Source organism: Miniopterus natalensis, chromosome 1 (genome assembly GCF_054644295.1).
Source record: "Miniopterus natalensis isolate mMinNat1 chromosome 1, mMinNat1.hap1, whole genome shotgun sequence".
NCBI lineage: Eukaryota > Metazoa > Chordata > Mammalia > Chiroptera > Miniopteridae > Miniopterus > Miniopterus natalensis.
In genome coordinates, this window is record NC_142081.1 from 58,645,330 (window position 1) to 58,663,227 (window position 17,898).

The following is a 17,898-nucleotide window of genomic DNA, read 5'->3' on the forward strand; positions in this document are numbered from 1 at the left end:
AAATTGCTGGAAACATACAATCTTCCAAAACTCAATCAGGGAATCAGAAAACCTGAATAAGCCAATAACAACCAATGTAATTGAAGCAGTGATCAAAAAACTTCCAGCAAACAAAAGTCTTGGACTGGCAAGCTTTACCAAACATTCAAAGAAAAACTAATACCTGTTCTCCTCAAACTATTCCAAAAAATTCAAGAGGAGGGAAGACTTCCGAGCTCTTTTTACGAGGCCAGCATTAGCCTAATTCCAAAACCAGATAAAGAGACTACAAAGAAAGAAAATTACAGGCCATTATCCCTGATGAACATAGATGCTAAAATCCTCAACAAAATATTAGCAAATCGGAACCAAAAATACATTTAAAAAATCATACATCATATCAAATGGGATTTATTCCAGGGATTCAAGGCTGGTACAATATTTGCAAATCAAGAAATGTGATACATAAACAAAATGAAGGATAAAAATCACACGATTGTATCAATAGATGCAGAAAAAGCATTTGACAAAATCCAGCACCCACTTTTTATAAAAACTCTCAACAAAGTGGGAATAGAGGGATCATACCTCAACATAATAAAGGCCATATATGACAAACCTACAGCGAACATTATACTCAATGGGCAAAAACAAACCATTTCCCCTAAGAACAGGAACAAGAAAGGTTGTCCACTTTCACCACTTTTATTCAACATAGTACTGGAAGTCCTAGCCACAGTGATCAGACAAGAAGAAAACATAAAAGGCATCAAAATTGGAAAGGAGTGTGTAAAACTGTCGTTATTCACAGATGACATGATATTGTACATAGAAAACCCTAAAGACTCCACCAAAAACTACTAGATTTAATAATGAGTTTGGCAATGTAGCAGATACAAAATTAACACCCTGAAATCAATGGCATTTTTATAACTTTCTAAGAGATATACTAAACTAAAGATAAACTAAAAAAACAATCCCATTTACCATTGTAACAAAATAATTAGGATAGATAGGAATAAACTTAACCGAGGAGGTAAAAGACCTGTACTCGGAAAACTGCAGGACAATGAAAAAAGAGATAGAAGAAAATACTGTATAACTAGTGGAAGAATATACCATGTTCATGGATTGGTAGAATTAATATCATTAAAATTTCCATACCCAAAGCAATCTATAGATTCAATGCACTCCCTATTAAAATACCAACAGCATATTTCACAGATCTAAAACAAATACTCCAAAAATTTATAGGGAACCAAAAAAGATCCCAAATAGCCACAGCAATCTTGAGAAAGAACAAAGTTGGAGGGATCACAATACCAGATATCAAACTATACTACAAAGCCACTGTAATCAAAACAGGCTGTTACTGGCACAAGAGCAGGCATGTAGATCAATGGAACAGAACAGAGAACCCAGAAATCGGCCCAAGCCATTATGCTCAATTAATATTTGACAAAGGAGGCAGAGTATACAATGGAATAAAGATAGTCTCTTCAATAAGTGATGTTGGAATAATTAGACAGGTACTTGCAAAAAAATGAAACTGGACCACCAACTTAAACCATACACAAGAATAAACTCAAAGTGGATAAAAGACTTAAATGTAAGTCATGAAACCATAAAAATCCTAGAATACGTAGGCAGCAAAATATCAGACATCTCACATAGCAGAATTTTCACTAATGCAATGCCTAGGGCAAGAGAAACAAAGGAAAAAATAAACAAATGGAACTACATCAAACTAAAAAGCTTCTCCACAGCAAAAGAAACCTCCTCAAAAATGAAAAGGGAACTGTCTGTATGGGAGAACATATTCACCAATGATACATCCGATAAGGGTTTAATTTCCAAAATATATAGAGAAACTCATACAACTCAACAAAAGGAAGACAAACAATCCAATTAAAAAATGGACAAAACACCCCGGCCGGGCGTGTCTCAGCAGTTGAGCATCGACCTAGGATCCAGGTGATCAGGGTTCGATTCCCGGTCAGGGCATATGCCCGGGTTGCGGGCTCTATCAATGACTCTCTCATCATTGATGTTTCTGTCTCTCTCTCTCCCTCTCCTTTCCTCTCTCTGAAATCAATAAAGATATTTTTTTTTTTTTGAAAAATGGACAAAGGACCTGAAGAGACACTTCTCTAAAGAGGTCATACAGATGACCAAGAGATATATGAAAAAATACTCAACATCACTAATCATCAGGGAAATACAAATTAAAACTACAATGAGATGTCACCTCACATCTGCCAGAATGGCTGCCATCAATAAATCAACAAGCAACAAGTGCTGGTGAGGATGTGGAGAAAAGGAAACCCTAGTACACTGCTGGTGGGAATACAGACTGGTACAGCCATTGTGGGAAAGAGTATGGAGGTTCCTCAAAAAAATTAAAAATGGAACAATTCTGGGAATATATCCTAAGGATATTGAAACACCAATTAGAAAGAATATATGTACCCCTATGCTCATAGCTGCATTATTTACAATAGCTAAGATCTGGAAACAGCCCAACTGCCCATCAGTAGATGAGTAGATAAAAAAGCTGTGGGACATTCACACGATAGAATACTATGCAGCTGTGAAAATGAAGGCTCCCTTACCCTTTGAGACAGCATGGATGGACCTGGAGATTATTGTGCTAAGCAAAATAGGCCAGTCAGAGAAAGACAAATATCACGTGATCTCACTTATATGTGGAATCTAATGAGCAAAATAAACTGACAAACAAAGTAGGTCTAGAGACATGGAAATACGGAACAGACTGACAGATCTCGGGGGAGGTGGGAGTTGAGAAGAGATTAACCAAACAATTTATATGCATGTGTGCATAGCCCAGGGACACAGACAATAGTGCGTTGAAGGCCTAGGGCGGGGCTGGAGCAGGGTGGAGGGACGCAAAAGGGGGGGAAAATGGTGGAACATCTGTAATACTCTCAACAATAAAAATAAATTTTAAAAAATTAAACTAAAAAATAAATAAAAATAAAAACTTAATACAAGTGTGTAGCATCAGTCCAGACATGTGCTGGTCCCACCTGCTAATTTAGCTGCAGAGACTAAGGGAAATAAGCTCTTGCCAAGAATCACTCTTAAGAATCACTCTTGATTTACCAGCAAAAAAAAATTTTTTGATCTGAGGCATTAGTTGGTTTTTGTGTGCGTGCTGTGCTTATTCATAATAAACTCTCTGAAGCTCTTCCCATTAATCTTTAACCTCAGGATTGTGGTGGCTCCCCAGTGATGAAACTATTGTTCTTTATTGGCAGCTGCCCATACAGTCCTGGTCCTGACATTCCCGAAAACCAGCTCTACTGCCTGGGCTCAAGCAGACTTTCCGGGCACTGGCACTGACTGGCGCATTGCACCCGGCCTCCCCCCCTGCCCCCATGACAGGCAGATTTAGAAAAGTACATATTTAGGTTGAACCACATGAAATTGCCAATATTCAACCATCTTTTACTTGAAAAAGTGGTTATTCCGTAAAATCTGGGGATAGGTAACTTTGGGCTTTTTATAGTGTGGATTTAAAATAAATTGCTCCTAGGCAGTAGAAGGTTAAATCAGACATATGTGTGGTAGGACCATATAAAATTATTACAGGTTAGTTGTCAAAGTCTTTTTTTTTTTTCCATTGCTTTTCAGATAGAGTGGAAGGGGGAGAGAGAGAGAAACTTCAATGTGAGAGAGACAAATCAACTGGTTGCCCCCTGCAAGCACCCCTATCAGGGTCAGGGATCAAGCCTATAACTGAGATATGTGCCCTTAGGTCAGAGTTGAACCCAGGACCTTTCAGTCTGTGGGCTGATGCTCTATCCACTGAGCCGAACAAGCTAGGGCTCAAAGTCTTTTTGTATATTGTATGCTATTTACTGTGTAAATAGGAAGTTGTGTAATCTCTGGTTTTACTCTTATCAGTAAAGTGAGCTGGTAAGGGAGGTGCTTTCAAATAGCTCCGTATCCTCTCCTTGGGAGCTTAGGTTTATTTGAACCTAATCACAGCCTGGGAGTTCTCAGAATTGCTCAGAGACCTACAGGAGGTCACAAGGAAGAGGCCAGAGCCTGGATCCACAGCCTCCTGTTAATTGCTCTACCCTGCACCAATGGGTGGAGAAAAAGTCACGTGCCAGAGCCTCTTCAGTGGGGACTTCAGGACTATGGCATGTCACTCATTTGTTTTAGGATGTTGCCTTCTGTGTGATAAAGTGCACTGTTGTGGTTCAAATGCATGAAATGGTAGGTGCAGCCTGGTACTTAAGAACCTGGACTCTGGAGTCGGAACAGCCAGGTTAGCATCCCAGCGCTTCATATACCAGCCATGCGACTTGGCAAATTGTGGTCGGTGACCCCTCTGTGCCCTAGTCTCCTCTGTAAAATAATACAAAGCCCCTACCTCTGAGGTTGTGGTGAGGATCCAGTGAGTTAACTACTAGATATCACTACATTGTTTGGAAATCAAAAGCAGTATTAAGGTAGTGCCTAGTTCTTTGAAAATGTTGACCAGTGAACTGGAATGTTAGTGTTTGGAAGCAATTTCAAGAACTCTAATCTCACCCCTTGTTGTACTGTTCCTCTGGCCTAAGACCTTACAACCCAGACCATTCCTTTACCTACCTGCTTTCTGCTGCCCCAGAGCTTTCCTGAGTTGTGGGGGTGACAGGTAAAAGGGGTCCAGAGTAGGACTTGGTCCCCTCTTTTTATCAGAAAATAAAATATCAAGTCAGCCCTGGATGAGGGAGACACTTTATAAAAGTTTATGTGAGGCTCCTGGACTTAACTGACATGTCTGCATATTTCACATGAAATGTAGAAGGCAAGGAACGGATACACTTCATGTTAATCACTCCAGGAAGGAGCAGGAAATCCATCTTGGGACAGCAAATCTGGGCTTGGAAACATTTCAGCAACACACATAGCAGGGGAGACCTGACCCATGGCTGACTGCAACCTACCCAAGAAATAACCTTGCTTTTTATCTTCTTCTCTTAGATCATAAACGTAAGATAGGTTTGCTTTAACAGATTGCATTCGGATTTTTTTCTGATTACAGCTATTTAAGAAAACGTACATGTGGTTCTAACCCTTAGAGTTTGAGTCCTTCCCCCACAAGGGTTCTGAAAGCTGACTTGTGCTCTGTGCTCCCTTCCCCGCCCCAACCCCCCATCCCCCTCCCCGTTATATGCTTGCTTCTGTGGAGTGGAGCCCAGATTTGGACACAGTCCCAACCACCCCCTCTCTGGGTGCTCCCTTCCCCCTCTTCCTTCTTTCCCTTCCTCCTTGAATTGGAACATTAGTGTCCTCTCCTCTTCTCCCCCTGCCCCCTCTCCTCCAGTCCCTGCTTCTCCCCTCCCCCCTCCCTGCTTCCCTCCCCCTTCCTCTTCCTCTCTCCCTTCCTCTCCCCTTCCCCTCTTTCCCCTCCTTTGTTCTGCAGTTACCCCTCCTGGCCCCACAGCTCTCTTCCTTATTTATTGTGTGGCAACTTCACCATATCTGACTGCATTTTGTTTTGTGACTCATACATTTTGCCTCTGCTGATGTGTCAGGAGCCTTGGGAGTTGTTGAAACATTGTCATTTTGCACAGGAGGAAATGGACAGGTGATAAATTTTTGAATCCCTCTGTTAATTTTACAATAGAATTCAGAGGTTTGTTTTTCAGAAATATTGATATTGAGTGGTTTGGGGGGAAAGGTCAGCTTCTCCCAGAAATGCTTTTCCACATATGTGCAATTTTTCCAGATTGCCAAATGTCTCCAGCCATCTGATAGAAAGGACAGGACTGTCATAAGAGACCAAATCATTACTGACAAGAAGTGTGGTCCAACACAGATGTGCTCAGAGCTCTGTTCCTACCCCGGTTCTAGAGAATTGAATGTGGCATTTTTTATTCTTTGAACTTACAAAGAATGCTTGGGGATCCCCATGTACTTTATTCTCACAGATCTCCAAGTGGTGGGCAGTGGGGTTTATATAAAGGTGGAGGGTGCAGGAGGGGCAGGAAAAATCAGAAATGAGGGGCTTCTCTTAAAATAACTTGACCCTTTATTTTTCACTTTGTGAGGTTTTTAACTTTTTGAGTTGAGTTCCACTCATATGACATCAGAACATTAGGTTGTGCTCTGCAGCCAGCCATGCATTCGTGGCATGACCTTGGGATGTGGTAACTACTTTGAGCTTCAACTTTTCTAGCTACAAAATGATCATAATGTCTTTCCTACATCATCCGGGCTAACTTGAATATCTAGGAAAGAATGTATGACAAACTTGTCCCGAGCACCTTCAAAGAAAGTTATTTTGAAAGGTCAGTAGTTACAGAAAAAGCTCAGGGCTGTCCACCTCTGCACTGTGCAGGCTGAGCAGGCCTCCCTGTCCTGCATTCCCAGCATATTTACTTTCTGAGTAATCCCACCAGCTCCACTAAATGGAAAAATTGAGCTTTCACAAGGGTTTCAAGCTTCTGCCCACACAGATATGGAAGTTAGCATTGACAATGTGGGAAAAGGAGAGGCTTCCTTTCCCTGTACAGTTTCTACCTTCAGACATACCCAGTGCCTAAAAGAGATCCACTTTGGGCTCTGTTGCCCTGGGTGGAGGGAACAAAGCCTTTCCCTCCCTTACTCTAGACTTAGACAGTATTAGAGCTAAAAAAACTCACCAGGCCCTGGTCCAAGTGTCTCCATTTACAAGGGAAACTGAGGCCCAGAGGGGAGAAGTCCTTGTCCAGGGTCCCACAGCAGTTTACTGGCAAAGGTTGAGCTGAACCTGAACCCAGGTCTGCTGAGCCCCAGGCCACAATTTTCTTGCCACTCCACTCTACCTCATGAGGCCTATGCCAGGGAAGCCAACCAGAACCATAGGAGGGAGAGCAGAAGGAAAAGGAAAGGAAGTGATGGACAAGGAAGGAGGCTTAGAGAAACTTAGCCAGGTCCTCCCCTACCCTGCCCCTTCATCCACTTATAGGGCACCCCTAGGACTCAGTCACCTGGAAGATTTGAGGGGTTGCCCACAGGTGCCTGCCCCACTCTGAGCCTGAAGCCATAGCAAGTGCCAGGCTGGGTGCTGAGTCCCTAGGGCATCACACAGTGAAAACAGGCTCCAGTACCTCCGAGGTCACTTTAGGGATAAGGCAGGGGCTGGCAGGGAGCTCGGGATGTTCCTGCCCAGTCGGGCAGGGACCCTGGAGGAGGCATGGTATTCACTGGGAGGAGAAACCTGGATGCTTGGCCAAGGAGCAGCATGGGGAAGTGCTGGGGAGGCTGACAGGCTTTGGAGTCAGACTGACCTGGGTTTAAGGTCTAGCTCTGAGTGACTCTGAGCAAGTTACTTAACCTCTCTGAAGTTAACAGTAATTTCTCCCTTCTGAATAATACGAGGAGCAAATGAGATGATGTTATAAAATAACTAAGTGTTCAATAAATGTTAGCAAAAATCACAATGAACAGTAAGGAATTTGGTGGCAGATAGCAGCAGGTGCCAGGGCCCCTTCCATACCTGCCCCATGGGTGGTAGTCCCAGTGGTGGTCCCATCAGTCCCCTACAAGCCCCCACTTTACAGTAGGTGATGTCAGTAGCCCAGGAAGGCCAAGGAGCTCATGGTTAGAACACTCTGCAAGGCAGTTTCTGATCCCACCTTTGCTCTCTTTCTTCCAGATTCATGTGTTCCCAGCTGCCCAATCAGGTCCTGAAGAGTATCAGCATCATCGACAGCCCTGGCATCCTGTCTGGAGAGAAGCAGCGCATTAGCCGAGGTCAGTGCCCCCCACCCCGCCTCCTCCAACGCTGGCCAAGACTCTCTCTGCCGTTGGCAGAGGATTTCTGTCGCTAGTGTATTCTCTCCATGCTCCAGGACACCCCCAACATTCCTGGGCAGCCCCAGGATCCAGAGGCGCAGGGGCCCCAAGAAATAACCAAGGAATCTGGCTAACCATTCACTTGGACACATATGACAAAAAATAAAGGAGGCAAGCTAATGACAACAAGGGCCAGAGCCTTCCCAGCTGCTCTTCCTCCCTCCCCCATTGCACATCTTCCACCCAGTTGCCCCCTCGGCATTCTTTCATTGAGCGGTTACTGGTATGTACTTGGCGCCAGACACTGTACTGTGCTCTGTGAGTGCAGCAAAGCAGGTGCAGTTTCTGCTCTCAGAGCTTATGCTCTGTTGAGGAAGACAAACGTTAATCACATTTTCACAGAAATAAATAGAAAATGAGAGCTGGGATAAGTGCTCTGAGATGGGGCTGTATATCAGTATAAGGGGACCTAGCCTGGCCGTGGGGTGTTGGGAAAGGCTCCCAGAGGACATGAATTTGAGCCAGAATCTGGAGGATGACCAGGAATTACCTGAGGGTAGCTCGGGTGGGAAGGAGAGAGAGACTGCATGGTATTCAGGGAAATTGATGAAGAATAGAAAATGCTCGTCAACAACAGTGAGGTCGGCATCTTTAGCCTTCAGGAAAGAAGGTTGAGGCAGTCACTGTTTCCAGACCCTTGCACTGTGGTTAAACAGATGGACCTGCTTTCTCTCCCACCCTCTTGGAGAAAGGGGACATCCGGGGCAGACCAGAGGATACAATTTACTTAGAGAAGGGAACTTCCTGACTGGGAGGGCACCATAATGGATTCCTATGGCCACAGAGACAGGTCAAGTTCCCTTTATCCTGGCCCTTGAAGCAAAGGATAAGCCCTCCAGGCTTTGCTGGGAGGGAGAAGATGGAGCTGACAGCTCTTCACCACCCCTTGAACAGCAAGTCAGTGAAACTATGCTGAACACTGCATGGCCATAACCCATGGCCATGATCCCAGCAGGGACCTGTCTGGGGTCATGGCCATAACCCATGGCCACGCAGGGAACTCCCATGGTGCTCCTGAAGCAGAAGTGTAGTTACAGAGGCCACAGAGAACTAGAAAGTAAGTGTCCCAGGAGAGGGGTAAATAATGGACTTCCCTTGTCCGAGCACCCTCCTTTCTCGTGGCATTTCAGAGATGCTGACCGCAGCCTCCAGGGACTCTCCGAGAGCTCAGGGCTGCCTGGTTGTGCCTCACGCATTTGGCCAGGGGCTCAGTGGGTCACTAGGCTGCCCTGAGGCCTGCAAGAACATTACACTTATAGCAGAAGTCAGGCTAATGCTGTTCTTTTCTCTTAACTATCTTTGTCAGTTTTATTTTCTGTTGTAAAAGTAATGTTTATTGTAAAGTATTCAAACAATGAGTAGAATGTAACAAAAATCTCCCTCTGTCACAAATGACAGTTATTAATGATTTTCTCTGGCTCCTTAGAGACTCTTTTCTATGCATATACAACATATCATTTTTAACAGAAATGTGGTCACTATGCACATTTTCTACAGCTTGATTTTGCCCTAACAATCTGTCACAGACATCACTCCATGCCAGTATATTCAAATTACTTTATTCCATTTAATAGCTGCTTAGGCTTCGTCAAAGAGATGTAAAATAGTTTATTTAGCTAATTTGTAGATAGTGTGATGGTTAAAATTTTTTCACTCTTACAAATAGTGCTATAGATAGACATCTTTTTGTATCTTTACACCTCAGTGCCAATAGTTTTTTTTTAAGAGCCAGTTTAGGACCATTAACTGGCCCCATGAAAGTTACTATGCAGATAAAATGTTTTGTTTTAGCCCCGGCCGAGCTTAGCTCAGCAGTTGAGCGTCGACCTAGGATCCAGGCGATCGGGGTTCAATTCCTGATCAGGGCACATGCCCAGGTTGCGGGCTGCAGCCGATCAATCACTCTCTCATTGATGTTTCTATCTCTCTCTCCCGCTCCTTTCCTCTCTCTGAAATCAATAAAGATATATTTTTAAAAAAAATTTTTTTAATGTTTTGTTTTAAAAGGAAAATAAACCCATGTTCCACAGCTTTTCCAAGCTTCCCATGTTTCACTACTTATACATGTCTGACTGAGGTTTGCTGGAGAAATATGTGGTCCTGGTAATAAATCTTTCTTTTTTACTTTGAAGTTTTAAGACCTAGATTGTAGCTTCAACCTTGTCCACTTCTTTTCATTGGTAGGTAGGCCTTTGGCCAATTCTAATCACCCATATTCTTCAGGATTTCTCCTTTGCTTAGTAATTGTAAGTGTCTTTCAAACTGTAGCTCCTTCGCAGCAGTGTTGCCTAGCATGATGCTTTCAGGATGCTTTGAAGATCAGTCCTTTTTAACACTTTATAATAGTCTGACTCATATCCTGGTCTGGCTTACTGTGACATGTGCTTACACACATCCTATGCACAGAAATAGCACATGTGGTTCCAACCAGTCGGCTGGTCCCTGGCACCCTGAAAAAATAGCAGCTGGTGAGGAAGGACAGAGCTTCAAACAGTGATAGCAAATACGCGAAGGGCCAGTGTTCCCCAGCTCTAGTATCATACCGTATTTGGGCACAGTTGGTGGTTGGAGTTACTCAGCTGACAGTTCCAACGCATTAACCCCAAAGAATATATACTGTTTTAAAGCTGCTTCTGCTTAAACTATTGCAAACAGTGCTACAGCCTCACACACGCTCATATCTACTTGCATCTCCCCAGCTTCCTAGATCACAATACCCACTTCGTCAGGCACTTAAGTCAACATGGGGTGAGGAAGGAGGTGCAGAACACTTGAACCTGCATTGACTTAATAAGTGGAGCTGTGCCTCCCTTACAGAGCTGTCTGTGAAAGAGGAATGGTGGCAGCTGCTGTGCCTTCTCCTTGTCCCTTTATGCGGTCGATGTGTTAACCTTCAACAAGCGGTCTCACCACGTGGGCCCCTCTTACACATTTAAGGCCGCTCCTTGAAGTGTGTATCCACGGTGGTGCTATGAGAATGGCCACCATGTATTGAGCTGTGTGTCTACACTGTGCTGATCATTTAGGATCTGTATCTAAGTTACATACAGTTATTCGCAGGCAGAAAATGAGCCCTGGCCAAGGAAACCCTCCTCATCCTTACTCCCCTTGGAAAGCAGAGCCTTCCAATGAGCATGAGAATTCTTTCCCCAGTGCTGGGCAGATGGGTGATGGAGCTTGACATCTGGGGAGTGGTCAGAGTAAAAACTGTTGAGAAGGCACCACTTTTGGAGAACAGGCTCAGAGGAAGAGTGCTTCAGGCAGTCGCTGGAGGCTGAAGCTGCGGTGTGGACCCTGTCCACCCTCTAGCCTGCAGGGCTGTACAGCCCCAGCTGAGAGCATGCTGGACAGATGGTGCAGCTGCAGGAGGAGGTGGCAAGTGTGCGGTGGCTGCTGAGTATCCCCCAGGAGGACCTACTGACTACACCACACCCGGAGTTCTCCCCATCAGCATGGGACAGACAGGTGGCAGGTGGAGTGGTGGAGCATTGTGCTGCTTTGCTGGGGGTCAGATGGGGAACGGGGGACCTGAACTGGGGAGCTGGCATTGCCCAGGTATCTCAGAGCTCTGGAGAACAGATGCTCTAGTGAGGGTGCGTCTCCATGAAGGAGTCCTGATGCCTCAGTAGTAAAAGCAAAAATGGAGACTCTGACCCAGCTGGCATGGCTCAGTGGTTGAGCATCAACCTAGGATACGGGAGATCATGGTTCGATTCCCGCTCAGGGCACATGCCCTGGTTGTGGGCTCAATCCCCAGTCAGGGGCATGCAGAAGGCAGCCAATCAGTGAATCTCTCATCACTGATGTTTCTCTCTCTCTCTCCCCCTCTCCCTTACTCTCTCTCAAATCAATAAAGATTTTTTTTTTTTTTAATGGAGACTCTGAACTTGGGGTTCAGTCACCTGCCTCACCTGTGGCCCATTCTTCCTTGATCAGTCTTCTCTCTTATGACATCATAAGCCTAGTTCCTTTTTATTTTGTGCTGAATAGAGGGGGCAAGTGTGACTACAAGGAGGACATGGCATTTCGCAGACATTGCTCTTCTCTAGGCCAAAGTTATAGGTGTTAAGAAGAAGCACTTGACATTTCTACAGGCTGGTTTGTATTTTGAGGTGTTAGGGTTGAGGCAAAGCATGGTAAACCACTCTTCTGTTAGAAGTGACCTTTACCCATTAGAGTGTGTCTTAGCACTGCCTTCTCATCAGCAGAATCTTCACACTGACCCTGAACATCACGTCACTGCACTTCTTGTCTCCCTGCTCTGTGCTCCAGGAAAATCAGAGTGCAGAGTCAGCATTTGGGGGAGTAAATCTCCTGTTTGGGAACTCTATAAATAAAACCCACTAGGGTAGTGACTTTGGAGCAATTTTTAGTATTCTACTCCATTAGAAAACCCATCACCTTTCAAATTTTCCTTAGTTTAATTATAATTGGCATAAAATCTTTAAAAACAAACGATTGAGCTTAGTTACTAAACTGTAGCTTTCTTGGCTGACATAAAAGATTCCTATCAAGCAAGGGTAAAAGTGTTCTGATGTATTGATAGTAATTGTATTCTAATGAAGTAATAGCTACCTAAAAGTTCTACAGACTTTTCTGATTCTTTTCTTGTAGCCAATAAAAGAATATCTGGATTCTTAAGATTTTTTGGATTATTTTTTCAAAGTGGGTGGGTGAAATCTGACTGATTTACTCTTGAGAAACACTCTTTGCCCCTGATGACAGCATTCAGATTTTTTACTCTTTTTTTTTCTTGACTCTTTTTTGTGTGTGTGATGAGAAAAGAGCACATGTATTCACACATCCTTATTTTCATTCCCATTCTCTTATTATTCTGGCTCCTGGACTGTTTGCGTCCTAAAGTACTGTTTATTTCATGCTGAACCTAAACATCATCTAGGATTTATTTTTGGACCCAGCATGAACCCAAGTCTGTTCCCAGCTACTAGCTATAAACCTCTGGGTCTGGCTTCAATCATAATGTCCCTGTCTGACAAGGAGGGCACTGTAAAAACTCCACTGTGGCAGCTGGTGGGCTTGGCCATGTATTTAGCACATAAGCATTTGGAAGGTGCTGTGGTTTCTTGAGACTGAGGTCCTGTGTAGTTGTCAACAGAATGGACTTTGGTAACAAAAATAGTCCAGTTTTTCCCTTTTAAAAACTTAACTCTAGAAGAAAGAAACTCTTGATCTGAATTTTGTAACAGATGTGCCTATTCTCCCAGGACCAGTAGCTTGTCAAGTGAAAGGTAGAGAGTGTCTTCTTGTAATATGGAAGCTCTTCTCTCTATAAGCTCTTTTCATTGTAAGTCAATGATAGTAAAAAATAAAAGGGCAGAAAATGTCGGGCTAGTAAAAACAATAAATAATAGTAATGCATGAAACAGAAAGGATCTCACTGCACTTCAAATAACATAACAGACAATAACATTAGTGTGAGAAATCATTGATTAATGTTTTAACACTTACATACAGACATCGTTAGGGCCTCCTGATCTGGACAGCACTAAGTGAAGTCCTCAAAAATAAAAAAGGCCTCTGAATACTGACAGGCAAACATGAATATGCAGCTTCCAGGATCTGCCAGCACAGCCGAGGTGCCCGAATATAGTATCGCAAAAGAGCTGACAGACTGGGAGACAAGGCACGGAAATCCAACCTGTAATCAATAAAGGTGCAGAAAAATAGAGAAGACCAAAACAGACCATAATCAGGGAAGTGCAAACACACCTACAGGACATATTTTTTGAACTTGAAAGACAAAAGACCGAGTTTGGAAGGCCGTCCAAGGAAGGCAGAAGAACATTAGAAATGTCCAGAGAAGCATGACTTTCCCCACAGGCTTTGGGAATGAGAGGAGTAGAGAGGAAAACACATATGTGTCTTGTCCCCTAAAAGAACAAGAAGGCTTGGGGCGAGACGTTAGCCAGCTTCAAGAGCAGCGAAGAGCCTTTTAAGAAGCAGTGGATTAAAGAGACTTCAGATACCAACAGCTCCCTAGGCAGGGCAGTGATAGCAGGTGGGGCCTGTCCTTGAGGTAGACCTCACAGCCAGGCTGTAGGTGTAAGCGCTGAACTTCATGAGGTTTCTGAGAGGGGCCTGCAATGCCTGTCAAGTACCCCTGGAACAAGAAATTCAGGCCTTACTTGGGTAGTATTATAAATAAGAGAAGAAATAATAATTAAATAAAGGGGGGGTTGTGAGGCAGTGCTGTCCTCTCCCCCATTCTGGTCACCATCCAATTACAGATCCAGCTCAGGACAGTCCCATCTTTTCAGCTGCACCACAGATCTTTTCTCTAACCTACACTAATCAGTCTATAGACAGAATCAAACAAATTGCTTTCCTTGGTCCAAGGGACTGAAGTCCCTGAAGGCTGCCCTACATAGAGCAGGAAGTGCATAGGCAATAGAATTGAACTTACTGAGTTATGGCCGCTTATCAGCTGTGTGGCCTTGAAAAAGTTATTAACCTCTCTATAAAATGAGGGTAATAGTACCTACCACTTAATGTTGTTGCAACTGAATTAATATATAGGACACAGAAAATAATGCCCAGCCTAGTACATAGTAAGTGGTCAATAAATATTAGCTGTTATTAACTTCATCATCTCATTGTATTGTTATTGTTGAAGGCCAAAGAGTTTTCAAAGGCTGAATTTAATTAACCTTTATATTGATTTATATTAGTTTTCTTGTCTCGTAAAGTCTTCAGTCTTATAGAGTAGGGGAAATTTTTGTCAAGTTATTTGAAATGTGAAGTTTGTTGTTCAGGAACTGAAAATGCTATTTTTGGATAAATGTTTCTACCTTTTTCCCACATTATCTTGATCATTTTATTGATGATTTGCTTTTCAATTTTGAAATCATGTCTCACAGAAAGTAGAAAAGAGATAACACTTTAATTGATTATTCAGTTTAAAAAATATTTGATGGAAAAAAGAATTTTAAAACAACTGTGTTTGTGTGTGATATTTTTGGTGTTTATTTTAGAAGTGATTGTATAAAAAGCAATGGGTAGTATTAGGGGCATACTAGAGGCTATTCATTCAACACACACTATACGTTGATTATCTACTGAGTGCTAAGCACTGTCCTGAATGCCAGGATTCAAAATCAGTGAGACACAGGCCCTAGGCAGGGCACTCACACACTGTTGGTGTGGATGGACCTGCAAACAAGCCTTCTAACCCTGCACATTACTTAAAGTTCTGATAAGGAAGTTCAGTGAACAGAGGTTACCTCACCAGCCTCCAGCTGGGGGGTGGGAGGTAGGCAGACTCAGCAAAGCTACTCAGAGAAAGCATTCTTCTTCCCCTATTTTTTTAAATTTACATTTTCTCTCTTTTCTTTCTTTTTTTTTTTTTTTTGACAATTCAGTGAATTTTTTTGTATATTTACAGAGTTGTGCAGCCATTGTCACAACCTATTTTAGAACATTTCCATCATCCCAAAAAGAAACTTCGTACTCATTAGCAATCGCTACCCATTACCCCTGTCCCTCCCGACCCTGGCAACCACTATTCTATTTTCTGTCTCTATGGATTTGCCTATTCTGGACATTTCATATAAATGAAATCATACAATATGTGGCCTTTGTGTCTGGTTTCTTTCACTTAGCACAATGCTTTCAGGGTTCATCTATGTACTAGCATGTATCAGTACTTCATTCCTTTTTATAGTTGAATGGCATTTTATTTTTTCATTAGTTGATGGACATTTGGTTTGTTTCTGTTTTTTGGACTATTACAAATAATGCTGCTATAATCACTCATGTACAAGTTTTTGTGAAAACATATGTCTTTAATTCTGTTAGGGATATACCTAGGAGCAGAATTGCTGGATCATATGGTAACTCAATATTTAATATTTTGAGGAACTGCCAGACTATTTTCCAAAGTGACTCATTGTTTTATATTTCCACCAAAAGTGTATGAGGGTTTCAGTTTCTCCCCACCCTCATCAACACTATCATTTTGATTAGAGCCATTTTAGTAGTTATGAACTGGTATTTTTGTTGTGGTTTTGGTTTGTGTTTCTCTGATGACTGATGATGTTGAGCATCTTTTCATGGACTTCATTGGCCACGTGCATATCTTCTTTGGAGAAATGTGTATGCAGATCCTTTGCCTATATTTTAATTGGATTATCTGTCTTTTTATTGTTGTGTTTTAACATACTTTATACTATGTACTAGTCAAATATATGATCTGCAAATATTTTGTCTTTTTTTCTTGGTTGTCTTTTGCTTTCTTTATGGTATTGCGTGAAGCACAAAAGATTTCAATTTTAATTAAGTCTAATTTATTATTTTAATTTTTTGTTATTTGTGCTTTTGGCCTAATAACCCAAGCTCATGAAAATTTACTCCTATATTTTTTTCTAAGAGGTTTATAGTTTTAGCACTTACATTTAGGTCATTGATCCATTTTAAGTTAATTTTTCTATATGGTGTGAGGTTAGGGTCCAGCTTGATTCTTTTCATGTATATATTCAGTTGTCCCAGCACCATTTGTTGAAAAGACAATACAATTGATCCTTGAACAATGTGGGAGTTAGGGGCACTGACTCCATGGGCAGTTGAAAATCTGTGTGAACTTTTGACTTTCCAAAAACCTAACTACTCATAGCCTACTGTTGACTGGAAGCCTTATCAATACCATAATAGTCAGCACATACTTTATATGTTATATGTATTAGATACTGTTTTTTTCCTATAAAGTAAGCTAGAGAAAAGAAAATGTTAAGAAAATCATAAGGAAGAGAAAAATACATTTACAGTACTGTACGTATTTATTAAAAACAATCACATGTAACTGGACCCACAAAGTTTAAGCTCATGTTGTTCAAGGGTCACCTGTACTTTCCCCATTGAATTGTCTTGGCTCCTTTGTTAAAAATCAATTGGCTATAAATGTGAAGGTTTATTTCTGGACTCTCAGTTCTATTTGATTGATCTATATGTCTGACCTGATGACTTGATCAGAGCCTCCAGGTAAATGTGTGCATTCATCAGTCATCGAGGTCAGGGCCTCATAGGATGGGTTAGGATAAAGTGAGGTGATAAAGTGAAATGTTCACCACAGCACTTGTCTGGTGCATAGTCAAGGGAAAGATAATTGTGGCTCCCCTTACTATTGTTATCCTCTCCCAGACGGCAGAAAGAGTGTGTGCAAGAACTGGGAAGATGTGTGAGCTCAGGGCCCTTTGGAGGAGTTCAAGTTGTACACAAGGCTGGAACTTGGGTATGTAGTGGGTGAGTGCACATGTCAGGGGACTAGGTTTTGTCCTAAGGGCTGCATGGAATACTGAGGGGTATGAAGTAGCAGATGACGTGGTAGAGAATACTGTAGAATAGAACATGTGTCCACAGGCTCCGATGGGTTATGAAATTACTTTTATACCTAGAGCTTGAGCTCAGTGACTTGTCTCTGAGCTTTGTTTGAATTTGGCAGCACCCGAAAAGTGTCCATCCTCAGGGGCTGGGCTGCCCACTGATGATTTGTCTTCAGATCCTGTTTTCTGGCTAGTGCTAAGGCCAGTCTGAAGTTGAGTTGTGAGGTCCTGGACATCACTCGCTTCTTTGGCCTCCAACAGGAAATCCTGGTTTCTTTTTGTTTTGGGGAAGTTTGCTGACAAACACATTCATGGCTCCTTTTCCACCGGTGCCCGGGAAATTCCACACAAGTGTTGCTGCTTCTGCCCCTATGTGAGCACGCCATTGCCGTGACTCAGAATGGCATTTGCCAAGCCCTGACAGCTATTTTTCATTATCGTTACTATTTTAAACGCATACTTGATCATGGGGAATGACCTCTTCTACCCAAACTTTAAACCCCCCTAGACTTTTAAATAAAAAACAAAATTGGGGGGAGGGGAGTTGAGAGACGGGCACTTCTCTTACTTTCCATATAGAGCAGCTCGTGATCATAAAACATTTCACATACGTTGGGATACAGAGGTTAATCAGAGAAAAACTTAGTGCATTATTGAGTGCTTTCCATATATTATCGACTCATTTGCTCCTCAGAAAAGCTCTATGAGGTAGGAGCTATTATCCCAT

The 17,898-nt window shown here is 42.6% G+C and overlaps 1 protein-coding gene across 1 annotated transcript in view; it reads left to right on the forward strand.

The window, feature by feature from the left end:
* EHD4 (EH domain containing 4) overlaps positions 1 to 17,898 on the forward strand; it is a 79,344-nt gene that overhangs the window by 24,762 nt on the left and 36,684 nt on the right. The window contains exon 3 of the mRNA XM_087822120.1: positions 7,637 to 7,734. Within this exon, the coding sequence (XP_087678246.1) occupies positions 7,637 to 7,734 (98 nt within the window). The remainder of the gene's footprint in view (positions 1 to 7,636; positions 7,735 to 17,898) is intronic.